The 14081-nt window shown below is 36.7% G+C and overlaps 2 protein-coding genes across 2 annotated transcripts in view; one reads left to right on the top strand and one right to left on the bottom strand.

Annotated features, from left to right (window-relative positions):
- Window positions 1–986, top strand: part of LOC132609248 (guanosine nucleotide diphosphate dissociation inhibitor 2-like) — a 6838-nt gene extending 5852 nt beyond the window's left edge. Inside the window, exon 13 of the mRNA XM_060323128.1 lies at window positions 603–986. Coding sequence (XP_060179111.1) covers window positions 603–653 — 51 coding nt within the window. The 3' untranslated portion in view covers window positions 654–986. The remainder of the gene's footprint in view (window positions 1–602) is intronic.
- A 1677-nt stretch (window positions 987–2663) lies between these two features.
- LOC132609247 (MLO-like protein 1) lies at window positions 2664–9050 on the bottom strand. Its single transcript, XM_060323127.1, has 14 exons — window positions 8743–9050; window positions 8278–8335; window positions 7766–7980; window positions 6870–6986; window positions 6722–6782; window positions 6344–6438; window positions 5980–6054; window positions 5810–5898; window positions 5367–5416; window positions 5173–5213; window positions 4230–4439; window positions 4053–4120; window positions 3368–3428; window positions 2664–3274 (listed from the first exon to the last, which is right to left on the bottom strand). Exons 1-14 carry the CDS (start codon window positions 8869–8871, stop codon window positions 3032–3034), a joined length of 1512 nt encoding a protein of 503 aa, XP_060179110.1. The 5' UTR covers window positions 8872–9050; the 3' UTR covers window positions 2664–3031.
- Between the last annotated feature and the right edge of the window lie 5031 nt (window positions 9051–14081).

Here is a 14081-nt window from a genome sequence, read left to right as displayed (position 1 = left end):
TTCGTCAACCAAGTTTGTTCAGTGGTCGTAAGCTTATTAATCTGACCCAAATTCTCTATTTTGGTACACGCCAAAGCCTTCCATTGCCGAATTGAAAGAGCCATCAATCACTATGATCTCTTTCTTACTAATCTGTCAAAGCATCTATATTTTTGTTGCTAGTCTTCTTGTGCCCTTCTCCAGTTTGTGTGGTAGAGGGGCATGGAAGTGTAGGTATACGTTGCTGTACCATTGCCCACATAGATTATATGAAGCATAGTTTCTAGCATGTGAAATCTTATGTTTACTTTTGTTAAGCTGGAGCTTTTGTACTGAAACTATCCTGGTGAAAAACTTCTCAAATTCATAGATATACCGTTATTGCATCAAATGGTACTTTCCCTAGGTCGCTGTTCCCTCCGCTACTCTCTTCCTGCCACCAGGAGTTAAGGGGTGGGGGTGGGTGGGGGTAGTTGGAAGGAAATGAAGGCCAAAGATAAGACTTGTAGCGTATTCTACTTTTCAGTCACTAGATTTCACTTAAAAGGTGGCATTATTTGTAATAACTAAATTGAACTTTGAAGGACCTAACTGAGTTTGACTCAATTGTATATCTTGTTCAGGTTCTTGACCTCAATGTGGATCTAAGTGCTGCAAGCGCCGCTGAAGAATGAGAAATTCCTTTACTCCTCTACTTTCACGTCTTTTGCTGCTGAATCCCTAGATGTGTCAACGGGATTCTGATGGTTTGGCTGTAGAAGTGGACTAACTTATGATGGTTTCTCTGTGATTACTATAGTTCAAATGATGTTTTTTCTTCCTGAACAAACCTATGTAATGTTTAAAGTTTAAATCACTTTTCTTAAACTTGGAGGTGCATGCCTGCCGGTCTCTCTTCTCCCCCTCCTCCCTTACTGTTATTGGTTGAGGCTGTACCTAGATGTGGGATTCAGATGTCGTTGATGTTGATGCCGAATTTGGTTTTATGAAATTTCATCCTTTGCCAATTGATTAGTCAATTCATCTACGACCTCATGTTTTTCTCAAATTGGAAGATGTTGGTAATACCATTTTCTCAACTCATTGTCTAACAGGGATATGCTTGTTTCTTTTGGTTTATATTGATTTTTGCCAATTTTTGCGGGTTAGGAAAGTAATTTAGTTTCATATTTGACTGGAAGTAGGAGCTTAAAGGTCTAAAATTGTTTTCGACCCTGGCTCCCTTGAATTTTTGAGGATTGTCTGATTATGCACACACAACAGGTTTTCTGATTTTAAACTCTTTTTTTTTCCTTTTCTTTTGTTTAATGGTATAGTGATACATTCTTACTTTTCGTTTTACCCACAAAGAGAATGAACTAACAGCCATAGTTCTAAAAATTGTCCCTTTTGGCGGTTGCTGCCAAAAATACTACTTGCTGCAATCGATGTAACAATGTCGATTGAGAATTCATACAATAGATTAGTCAGAGGCTCAAAGAATAATAGCTAAAGTTTTAGACTTCAAGGTAAATAGATACGTAGAAATTGAAACATTTACAGCTTTATTCTTTTCTTCAGATTTTTGCTTTACAGAAGCTCAAAGTAAACACTACAGCTGAAACCAAATCCTTAAGGAATTATGTCTTTTAACTCTCTTGAATCAGTAGTCCGGGCCTGTCAAATTAGGTCTTCGTGAAGAAGTTCACGGTGTTAAGCTCAGTGAGTTGAAAAAAGCAGGGCGTTGAGCTTGGTGAGGTGGGTTCAGTGAGTTGGATACGAACAGGGCGTTGAGCTCGGTGTGGTGGGTTCGAAAGATAAGAGACTCCATTGAGCGTTAAGCTCGGTGAGGTGGGTCGAAAGATAGGGAGTTGATGAGGCGGCTTCTCTAAGAAAAAACGCATGGTTCTTCCAATTCCACAACCCGATTTAAAATGATTAGTAGCCCAAAAAAATGCAAGTAAATTTGCTGCATTGCTTAGTATGAGCTAATCCGTTGATTTAGTTTGAAGCGGAAGTGCCACGATATTACAAGTTTTGAGATTATATATAGGAGAAAGGTGTTTTCATCCCTGATACCACTCTGGAAAGTATCTGAAAATAAAGCATGCAACAAAGGGCTAAATGACCAGAATGAATGGCAAAGCTTACCAATTCTGCACTCCTTTCTTCTATATCTGGTGGAGCTATTCCCAGACAACCTGAGAGCTGAGTGAGGACATTATTTCACATGCTTTTTTCCTTCCATGACGCATCAAATAGATGCGAGGGTGGATGACTCGGTAGGTCCTTGTATGGACTGATTGTGTTCCCCACAGGGAGAGCTTTAGAGGAAGGAATGCTTTCACAAGCGGTAGAAAGAGACATGTTCGATACTCACCTAGATAGACAAGCAGCCAACCTCGATTCCCGTAACGTAATTCATTCCCCGGTCTCCAACTATTAGGTTCGTGAGTTTGTGGTCCGTGTCTAAAGAAACTCTTTTCCACTCACGAACATGATTGTCAACTATTAGCATGAATGTCAAAAGTCAAAGAGAGTAAACAAACGAAAATTTTCTGTATTTATAGAGTAAGATTTGCATTGTGCTGGTTATTACCTACTGAAACGTGGGAACTAAAGATATCAGAAAGTTGTGACAACTTTGGTCCATATTCAATAGCAATCCATTTGCCTACTTATGGTGCAGAACATGGGAAGGCACGGACGAACAACCTATATATATAGCTTCAAAACCATATTACCGAGAAAAAATTTAATACAACCGAGTTTACTCTAAAAATAGTCTGACCATTCTTTTCTCTTCCTGAGGTAGGTATATGTATACATACAGCTTATACTCTAAAAATATTGCTCACTTTTACAAGTTTCTTTACTGTTTAACAGCTTTCAGATATCTGAGGAATGTTGTTGTTGGCATATTCATACCTAACGATTTTCCACAAAGCGGTGATTAAATGTATAACTTATACAAATCTTTCCATTTTCCAAGTCTTATCAGATCCATTCGTTCGTAGAGCTATTTACTCGACCGCAGACATTTCTGGAACATCTCCAACAGAGGGGCAAATAGTTAATTTACTTTTGAGTTGAGTTGGTTGGTCGCAGGCCTAATTTCCCCGGCATGGCCCTCTTCCATAGCAGATTCTTGTGTTTCTACTTGTGATAGCTGCACAGCCATAGGAGAAGGGGACTCTTTATGGACCACTTGGCTGGAGGAGCCATTGGTAGCTCTCCTTCTAGCCTTTTTAGCCCAAACAAGAAGCCCGTCTTGTAAATGATCGTTGAATATTTCTTTCTTGAAAGAACTTCCCATCTGCATTCATGCATCAAGACATTAGGAGAACGTTACAAGTGAAACAATATATTAAACCAAGTGGTAAATAATTGGTAGTAGAAGAAAGATCACCTGTGTGACAATTGCATATAGTGGTAGAGTACTATAACTGCAAAGGAATTGAACAAACACCCTGCAGAAGAACTCAATTAGATATGTCAACCTCATTAATATGAAATCTATTGAAGTGTGTGACACTGACCATCTCATCCATAGAGAGGACACTTTTACTTACTAAATTATATTTTCAACACGCCCCCTCACGTGCTAGCTTGATTCTTTTTCATGGGTCAAACACGTGGAAATTCTTTTTAAATAACGGGTGGCAGTGAGACTCGAACTCAGGACTTATACATGCTCCAATACCATATTGAAGTATGTGACCATCTTATCTAAAAGCTTAAGATGTTAAAGAGAGCACACTTCTATTTACTAAATTATATTCTCAACAAAATAATTGCCTCTTTTAAACCAAATATTAGCATAGTTGGTGTGGAGGCGTTAATGGTAAGACAAGTCGGACTCAAATAGGTGTGAACGATAAGCTAAAAGTAAAGTTTCACCCACCCCTGGTGTTTGCACCAAGCGAGTGAATACAAGACATATGTCCTGCGTATAATTTTTTTTTCACTTAACCATAGTTTGATCATATGTATTCTCACTTTAATTTGTGACTCATGGTTAAATTGTTCGGTTCGGCATAAAGACCCGATGCAGGCAAGTATTTTCCTCGGCTAGAGAAGGAGGGGGAACTTACCCTATGACAAGTCGTGGGATGATGTAACCAACCTGTCCCATGATGCAGGAGTTAAAATGATATTGAGCCTGTCAATGAACAAAACATGATATTCTCAATTACTAACGGAAGAAAATGAACCGAAAAGCATATGCCAATTGTTTCGTTAAGAGATTAAGGTCATGTTCTTGTGATTACCCAAATCCAGAAGAAAAATGCAATCTCAAAGGAGTTTTGGAAAAGGATGATATGAATAAGGAAAAGGACCAGACGCGGTCTATGAAACCAGAAGTGATCATCTGATGGCTTGACAACCAAATCTCCTTCCACCGCTATGTGCTTCGCAGCAACCTCTCCAGCAAGTTGAGTTATAACATGCTCTAGTTTAGTCCCCACAGCTAGTAAAAGCTGCATAATCACAATAACATATCCATCTTTTAGGAGTTGGTAGAAGGATACTGAAACTTTTTTGAACAATTGAACTAAGGGTTAATATTCTAAGATTGGTGACTATTAACTAAGATTGCTAAAGCTATATATATCCATGAAATATGAGAAGAGTCCTACTAATTAAGAGATTATTTCACAAATCCCTTGTCCTTCTATTAATAGCCTGTTTGGCCAAGCTTTTGGGAAGCCAAAAGTGTTTTTTTCTTTCTTTCAAAAGGCTTATTCTAGTAAGTTCAGGTGTTTAGTCCAGCTTTTAGGGGGGAAAAGTTAAGGGTTATGGAATAGTAGCGGAAACAATTTTTCAGAAGCTAGAAAAGTAGTTTTTCCCTGGAAGCACTTTTGGAACATTGTCCAAGCTCAAGGTACTGCTTTAATATTGACAAAAGTACTTTTCAGATTGATTAGCAAAACACAAACTGCTATTCTTCAAAAGTTTTTTTCCTAAAAGCACTTTTGACAAAAAACATTTTTCAAAATAAGAAGATTTTGAAAGATTGACCAAACATAGTGCTATAACTCTTGAACATTGAACAGACTGTAAAGTTAGAAAGAGATTAAAAATTGAGTAAAGTTTGATTTAATATAAATAACTGAAGCATCAAGAAATAAGTTTGGACCACCATACTGCAAGTAGCTCAAAGATGCACTGACAAAGATTAGTGTATATTTCTTAATAGTACTGATTACTTACAAGAAAGGGAATGAATGCTATCCAAAAGTATGCGTGCCAGCCTGCAAATACAAAGTGACTGAGAAATCAAAAACCGATGGAAGGAGAAAAAAGAGGGGTTGATAATTTAAACATAAGAGCTTATACTAGACGCAAAATCAAATGCAGTTATGCTAATAAAGAAAGAGGATGAAACAGTAAATGACTTAGCTCACCGTGAATATTAAGCAATAGGAACAAGACCACAAATAGCCAAAGATACCAGCTGCATAAGCAATTGTAAAGTTTCATTAGGTTGAAATTAAAAGGAACTAGAGCGCGTTTGGTTTAGCCGACCAAAAAACTGATAAGCCTCAAGTACTGAAAAAGAATTTTAAGTGCCGAAGCTGACTATATAAAGAATCAGATACGTGTTCGGATAGAAGCGTTGGACCTGGCAATAAGTTACCTTAAGAAAAAGAGATGTTGGTTGTTGGAGGTAAACACACACGGGTAAGTGATAACCTCAAAGAGGAGAGGGGTAAATTTTACTTGATTAGAGATATCATGTTATGCTGATAATATTTCGAAATTTTTTAACAGTAACATCAGATTGACTAATACATGTTTCCTTGTTTTATTTCTATTTTGTTCACTTGGTAACCATTGTGTAGCTCACCTAATCCCAACAACCTTCTTGAAATCAGCTTCAAGTACGCGTATCATATACTTGTGAAAATTGAACTTTGGATTCCCTTTGCAGTGAGTCTGAGAGGTGGAAAAATCAGCAAAAGTTGAGCTTCATGGAGAAACCAAAATGGTTAAACCAGTATATTAATGTAAATGTACCATAATGAAGCCAAGCCTCAAAGTTGTATAGTCCAATTTTGTGACAGATCCGAAGAATTGCTTGACAAAGGAATGCTGAGAATCAAGAGCAAAACAGAAAATTGTTAACGACACCCCTAAAATATTGACAATGAGCAGAATGTGTAATATGCAACCTGCTGAAATACATATCTGATCATGTTCCAGAGTGATGATATACTAAAGGATATAACTTATATTACACTGACAGTGTAAATAACTCTCACTTTATCAGTGTAATTTAACTCATTCGGCATACATACAGGCACACGCACACATCAACACATGTATATAGAATTGCAAATATGCATAAAAGGATGCTTAAGATGGAAGATTCTCCGCTTACCAGCCAACTTAATAAACGTGATCTTTTACCCAAACCTAGAAACCGGCCCTTGACAAAATCATGGTCTTGGACATTTGTAACTTTGGAGCGAAGTACTGCAGATACAATATAGGTTCATTAAGATGATAATAAGAGAGATTACTCTATGTTGATAGTCTGTAAATTCTGATGAATATGATATCATAATATCAGGCTTGGTACAAAGAATTGCCTGCTGTAGTAGGTCAACTTAGCTTGAGAATGTACAAAAATCTATATACCGTCAGTGGACAGAACTTAAACTCGTGACTTGTGAGTATTTATGCAAACTTTGTATCCAGTTTAGTTAGTTCAAAGGGAACTATACTAATAAGACTCAGCAGACAATAGGTAATATACCTTCTTCTGGATTATATTCCTCTTTCTGGATAGAATCCTCCCAAGATTTCCACTGTCGTATCTGTGTATAAGAGCAAGTGTTCATTGGTATAAGTAAAACACAAATGGGTGGATATAACTAAGTTGAATGATGACTGAGAACTTTTACCTTTATACTTCCAAATAAAATTGTAAGAGCTGAGAAAGTAACATGTGAAACAGCCAGCACAAAGATAAAGGTATGGAGATGATGCAGTGCTGTGAGAGAAAGCAATGGTGCCTTGTCCTGTTAAGTTCCAAAAAGAGAGTGTAGAGAAATTCAGTGTTGCCATCCTAAAATCTAAAATATCATCAATAAAACATGACAAATCATCAAGGGCATATGATAAAAAATATCACAAACATGAGCAAATGAACTAAAGCTATGTCTAGATAGAAACTATTTTATTAATCTTGAGGTTTGCCATTTTCAGAATCAGACTGGCAGAGAGAAATGAAACGGTCTGGTTGAAGAGGGTCTTGGCATCAAGGTAAGAGCTGACGTCCTGTGACCAGAAGGTCACTGGTACGTGCCGTCAAAACAGCCTCTTGCAGAAATACAAGGGAAAACTACATGCAATAGGTCCAATGTGGTCCAGCCCTTAAAATGGTTATGTCACACAAAAACAATCCAATGTTTGTCGACCCGTGAATAACGGGAGCTTAGTCCACCGAGCTGCCCTTTATTTAAAACGGTCTAGTTCTCTTCTCTCTAGGATGTTTTCTGTAATGTCCTAAGTAGTCATTTTCAAAGTTTAAATAGAGAATACTGCTCCATCTTTTTAAATTTATGTGACGCTTTTTCCTTTTTAGTCGGTCTAAAAAAAAATAACACCTCCTTTCTATATTTAGTAACAATTTGACTTTAAACTTTTTATTTTCCCTTAATAGATGATTTATAGCCACACAAATATCTAAGACTTATTATTTAGACCACAATTTTGAAAAGTCTTCCTTTTATTCTTAAATACCGTGCCCAATCAAACACCTTCACATATATTGGGATAGAAGTATCTTTTTACATACCTTAGCCTCACAATAACCAGAATTAGCAGATCCAGCAAGAAGGCGCCTTCCTCCTGGAACTAAAGAGAAGAAATTGGTCTGAAAGTGGACAGTTGCACCATCATCCTTTTTACAAGGGAGCCAGTGATTTGTCAAGTGCTTTGGGATGCATATTTTAAGAATTCTTTCTTGGAACACCGTCAACAGCAGAGATATGAATCCCAACAGCATCAACTCTGCATATGAATATGTACTAATCAGACATCTTTAAACAATGTATTCAAATTTAAAAGAAGTAATTTGCTTGGTATAATCCATGGTTTTATTTTATAAACTTTATAAGGTAGTATAAATTCTAGTAAGAACCAAAATTCCAGATTGAATATGCGACAGTTAAATATTTTTTCATTCATTCCCATCCAATCAAAAAAGACTTTTTCCGATTTTTTTTTGAGTGTTTTCTGAATTTTGATGACCTTCTATAAAAGTGTGTCATTGTGTATAAGAGGTACAAAGAGAAGTTGAAACTATACCTTCTTTGATCTTTTGTAAGGCTTCATAGAGTGGCTTCTGGTTTTTCTTGAGCAAATACTGCCAGAAAAATCACAATTGGTACTCATATTATCAAACACTGCTCTTTTAGCTGAGTTTTACAAATGTTACTCTATAAGAGATAATAATAACTCTCTGTCCAAGGGGAATTGGCTGATCAAGAAAAGAGACATGATATATATCAGCTAGCTATGTAGCTCGAACTCTTCGAAAAAGTCAATGGGTACATGTCGGATCCTCCAAAAATAGTGAATTACTGTGGACTAACATATAAGTAAAATCAAGGAAACTTTATGTTGCACACAACTATTAAAAACAGGTTGACAGTCAGCATAAAACTAGTAGAAAGAGTGAATTACTATATGAACCAACATAAAAGAAAAATCAAGAAAACAACTACTGAAATAACGAGTTGACAATCAACGTAAAACTAGTCGATCGTTCACCTTGCCAGCATAGTGAAGGATTCTTTCAACAAGAAGAGATATAGCAACTATGACAGTGCAAACCAAGGCAATAACCCATGTTGGTGTAAATTCCAAATTTGTTTCTTGATCTCCTTCACCTCCTGCCATCTTTTATTTGTTCTTCTTAAGACTCCTGTAACTGGATATTCAAGAAGACATAAATATAGGATTATGTGATTAACGAGGACGACAAATACTATGTTACTGCTACTATGTTTGTTGTTTGCAGGAGATTTCCAAGAAGAAATATAGCCATGTTATTATGTAAAATGGAAGTTACGGAGGAAGCAGGGAAATGAGAAACTGGCAAAAATGGTCCATTAAGTATTACTTAAGCAGTTTTAGTCCTTTAAATTTGTCAAATATGAACACTTTTAGTCTCGTAAGATATTTACCAAATTCTAATTTTTAAATTTAATCAGAACTGTGAAAATAGAAAATATTTAACGGGGATTCACATTTGGAAGTACAATTTTGATAATTTATGTTATTTTTTATATACTTTAAGAATCTGGAGCAACTTTTTTGAGGTACAATTTCTATTAAGTTTTATCTATTTTTGTGTTAGGTATGACGTTTTATGTGCGGTTCCTGGGATGTTGATGGAAATTTCGGGTTTGGTTAAAAAGAAAATTCACAGTTTCAGATAAATTTAACAACTAAAGTTTTGTAAATATGCTCACTTTTGACAAGCTTAAAGGACTAAAACTGCCTAATTATTACTTGAGGGCTGTTTTGAACCTACTACCAAAATTAAGAGACCATTTTTATCATTTTTTTCAAGAATAAGGAAATGGTCGGTAGAAAGAATTCCACAACATGTTGTTTGGGGTCCATGTCCATGACCTCTCATGTTTAATTAGTACACTGCTTATTATTAAACTAATAATAACAAAAATTAAGCCTAAAGACGCTCTCTTAGCTTCTCTGCTGTCCGCGGACATATTGACAAGTGACAAGAATTCTATCCCTCAAGTTGACAAATTTTAAGGGGAAAAGGGTCAAATTTGCCCCTCTACTAGGTGAAAAGGATCAAATTTACCCTCCGTTAAAGTATTGGTTCAAAAATACCCCCGACGTTACCGATATGGTTCAAATATACCCTCTTCCATTAAGTATGTCATTAGTGGACATCTAATCTCGCATGTCATTGATATTTTGGTAAGGTGGACGCCATATGGCATGCCGCCTCAGTGGCCCAACCCATTTTAATTCTCACCTCCACTTCTTCTTCCACCATTAACATTTTCTTTCCTCCACCACCATTAGCGCCGAAATTTCCCCTCACGTGAAGATCCTAATGCAAATACTTAATCCACAAGCTGAAGAATTGGACTCAAAGTACCTTTCGAACAATGCTTGTTATCATTTGCAACTTCTATTTTTCCTCTCCCAAGGTTGTGGGCCAACTGCTGAAATGCACAAATTTGCGAGAAGGCTGCAATGCAATGTAATTTCCACGCTAACACGAGTTTAAAAGGAAGAAAAAAAAGCTTCAGCTCCTGTGTTGTGGTAGTCATGAACTTCACTGCTGCCTTGCCTAATTCTTTTGTTTTCTCGTCTTCTTGTAACATTTTGACAACTTGAGAAATATCAAAGATTTTTTTATGGCATTTGTTCAAAAACTCCAAAATCAAAATTTGCAAAAAGAAGTATTTGAGTTTGCAAACTATATTTGAGTCCAATTCCTTAGCTTGTGGATTAAGTACTTACTTTAGTCTCTTCATGTGAGGGGTAATTTCAGCATTAATGGTGGCAATGGTGGTGGAGGGAAGAAAATGTTAGTGGTGAGAGAAGAAGTGGAGGTGAGGAGTAAAATAGTTGGGCCATTGAGGTGGCATGCCATATGACGTCTACCTTATCAAAATATCAATAACATTTGAGATTGGATGTCCACTCGAACATACTTAACGGAAGAGGGGTATATTTGAACCATATAAGTAACGTCGAGGGTATTTTTGAACCGATACTATAACAGAGGGTAAATTTGATCCTTTTCACATAGTAGAGGGACAAATTTAACCCTTTTCCCAATTTTAAGTTGAAAAACTAACATTACAAACTTGTTTTACCAATAAATGCAAACTGCGTAATGCTAGTTTCTAGAGAGAGTGAATATTTAATAGCTGGCATCAAGTTGGATAATCAATTATCTCAAAGGATTTTTAGAGACTAAAATTTGGAAGTTTACTACTGGTTCCGTCCTAATTTATGTGGCGGTATTTGACTGGTTATAGAATTTAAGAAAGAATTAAAGACTTTTGAAATTTATAGTATAAAACAAGTCATTTGTATGATTATAAATAATTTTATTAGGGATAGAGTAAACAACTTAAAGTTACATTGTTTCTAATTAGACAGAATGACATTCTTTTTCAGACACACAGGTAAAAAGAAAAGTATGACAAGTAAGAGTAGTAAATAGCAGTGTTAGGAACATTTTTATACTCATGCAAAAGAGGTTGACTTTGACTTGGGGATGGTTCCCCTCTGCTTAAAGGGAAAAGTTGAGACTTGATTTATCTTTGGATGAAGCTAGAAATGGCAACGAGGCGAAGCGGGTTGAAATAATTTTTTGAAAATCTAATGTGGGGCGAGACGGGTTGATAGTTTTGTGGGCTAAGAATCAACCCGCCTAGATGAGGTAGCCTATAAATGCCTTGCTACAGACTGGAGGGGACGATTTTTATTTTGTTTTGGAGGGGGGTGGGGGGAAGGGGGATGGGAGGGGGAGTTAGATAGTCATTAGTTTTGAACTGAAGATATCAATACATCCAAGAGTGATAAAATAAAAAAAACAGTGTATGAAATTTTCTTCTTGTATTTCTGAATAATTATCTCTACAATCTACTCTAGTATTTATACAAGTTTGTATGGAATCTACTCTATAACAGAATGGACAGGTGTACAATTTCTGTTGCTAACCTCCTAACAACTTTAAAGATAAATACTGAATTTACAAATACATAAATGAAATAAAATACTATGTATGTACAGCTAATACAAATACAGGTCATGCAGGTATTTGGGCCTTCTCCTTCTGGCCATATGAAATTGTTTCTGTCAGCCCAATACCAAGTTTGCAATTTTGTCCTTAAGCCCAAATTGATATAAGCCCAAAGATAAGTAATTAACCTTGACCTAATTTATTCCCAAACATCTGATGACCTCGATCTGTCCTATGTTCAATGTCCAAACATAAACTCATCTTATCTTCTCACATCTCACATCGTCTTCTTCCTTCAACTCATCGTCAACCATAGAAATGGAGGATAAATCCCAACACCCCCCCTCAAGTTGGAGGGGAGGATGAAACACCCAACTTGTCCAATACCCGAAGGTGAATCGGGCCAGTGAGAGACTTCGTAAACAGATCTGCAAGTTGCAAAGTCGATTTGACATAGGAAAGGGAAATCAGACCAGCGAGGTATTGTTGACGGACGAAGTGACAATCAATCTCAACGTGCTTCGTCCGTTCGTGAAATACGGGGTTTTTTGCTATGTGAATGGCGGCGAGGCTATCAGAATGCAATGGAATGGGCAAAGAAATCGGAACGGACAGATCCTCAAATAATCGTACTAACCAGGTAAGCTCAGCTACAACCCTTCGCATTGAACGATACTCAGCTTCAGCTGAGCTAAGAGAAATAGAAGCTTGCTTTTTAGATTTCCATGAAATAGGTGAAGAACCAATTGAAATATAGAATCCACTAACTGATTTGCGTGAATCTGGACAGGTCCCCCAGCCAGAGTCACAAAAAGCGAGTAGTTTGTAGCATGAGGAAGAAGACATGAAAAAACCAAGTCCTGGATCCTTCAAAAGATATCGCAAAACCCGAAGTGCAGCAGCAAGATGTGGTTCACGAGGATCTTGCATAAATTGGCTCAAGTGCTGGACGGTGAAAGATAAATCTGGCCTTGTGTGAGTAAGGTAATTCAACTTACCCAATAAATGTCTATATAGAGTAGGATCTGTAATTGGACTGCCTGTTTGAGCTTGTAACTTGATGCTTGAATCCAAAGGAGAAGAAACAACTTTAAGATTTAATGAATCAAACTCATGTAATAAATCAATTATAAATTTCCTTTGAGATAAAACAAGACCATGAGATTCTCTAACAACTTCCATGCCAAGAAAAAAAATGCAAATTTCCCAAGTCTTTAATTCGAAATTCCTTATCCAGAAACATCTTAAGGGAATGTAATTCTACTTGATTGTTCCCAGTCATTATAATGTCATCCACATAGACTGCAACAATAGAAATGAAATCACATTCCTTTTTCACAAATAGAGAATAGTCATTTAAGGAATGTTTGAATCCTTTGAAACTGAGAGCAGATGGCAGCTTTGAATACCACTGTCTGGATGCTTGTTTAAGTCCATAAATGGACTTTTTCAGCAAACATACATGATTAGGTGAGGGAGGTAAAATACCTTGTGGAAACTTCATGTAGACTTCCTCATCTAAATCCCCATGTAAAAAAGCATTGTTAACATCTAGTTGAAAAAGACCCCATCCTTTTTTAACTGCCAAAGCCAAAATACACCTTATGGTTGTCATTTTCACCACAGGTGAAAAAGTCTCATTATAGTCCACACCTTCTCTTTGAATATCTCCTCTAATTACCAACCTAGCTTTAAGTCTTTCAATACTGCCATTTGAATGATGTTTAACCTTGTAAACCCATTTAAAAGGTAAGGCTTTCTTTCCGGTAGGTAGAGCAACCACATCCCAAGTATTATTCAACTCTAGAGCTTCAATTTCCTTGTTCATAGCTTCTTGCCAACCAGGATGGTAGGCAGCCTGTGCATAGCTAATAGGTTCTTGGATAGTAGAAATAGATTTAAGTATGTCTTGATTAACAGAAGATAAGTTACTAAAAGGAAAGCATTCAACATTAACAGGACTAAAAAAACAGTTTGCATTCATATCTGTGTGTGTGATAGCATTGCAGATATAATCTTTGAGATAGGAAGGAGGTTTTGGAATCCTAGAGGACTGTCTAAGTATGGTTTCAACAAGAGGTTCAGGAGAATTAGGAAGAGGGGAGTGAGAGATATAAGAAGAGGTAGGACTATTGATAGGACTAGTAGAAGGAGATATAACATTCTCAGTGTCATTGCAATCATCAGGACTAGGATCAGAACCTTGAGATAAAAAATCATCTGTTGAAATGGTGGCTGGTTCCTCATTAGTTGATGGAATTTTAGACTGTGGAAAATAGGGAACAGAAAACAGTTTCTGAGGATTGTGGGGAGTAAGAGAAGAGAAAGGATAAAATTCCTCATGAAAAACAACATTTCTAGACACTGAAAT

This window comes from Lycium barbarum, chromosome 9, assembly GCF_019175385.1.
Source record: "Lycium barbarum isolate Lr01 chromosome 9, ASM1917538v2, whole genome shotgun sequence".
Classification (NCBI taxonomy): Eukaryota; Viridiplantae; Streptophyta; class Magnoliopsida; order Solanales; family Solanaceae; genus Lycium; species Lycium barbarum.
Note: the sequence above shows the minus strand (reverse complement) of the source record. Positions and strands in the feature narration are given on the sequence as shown.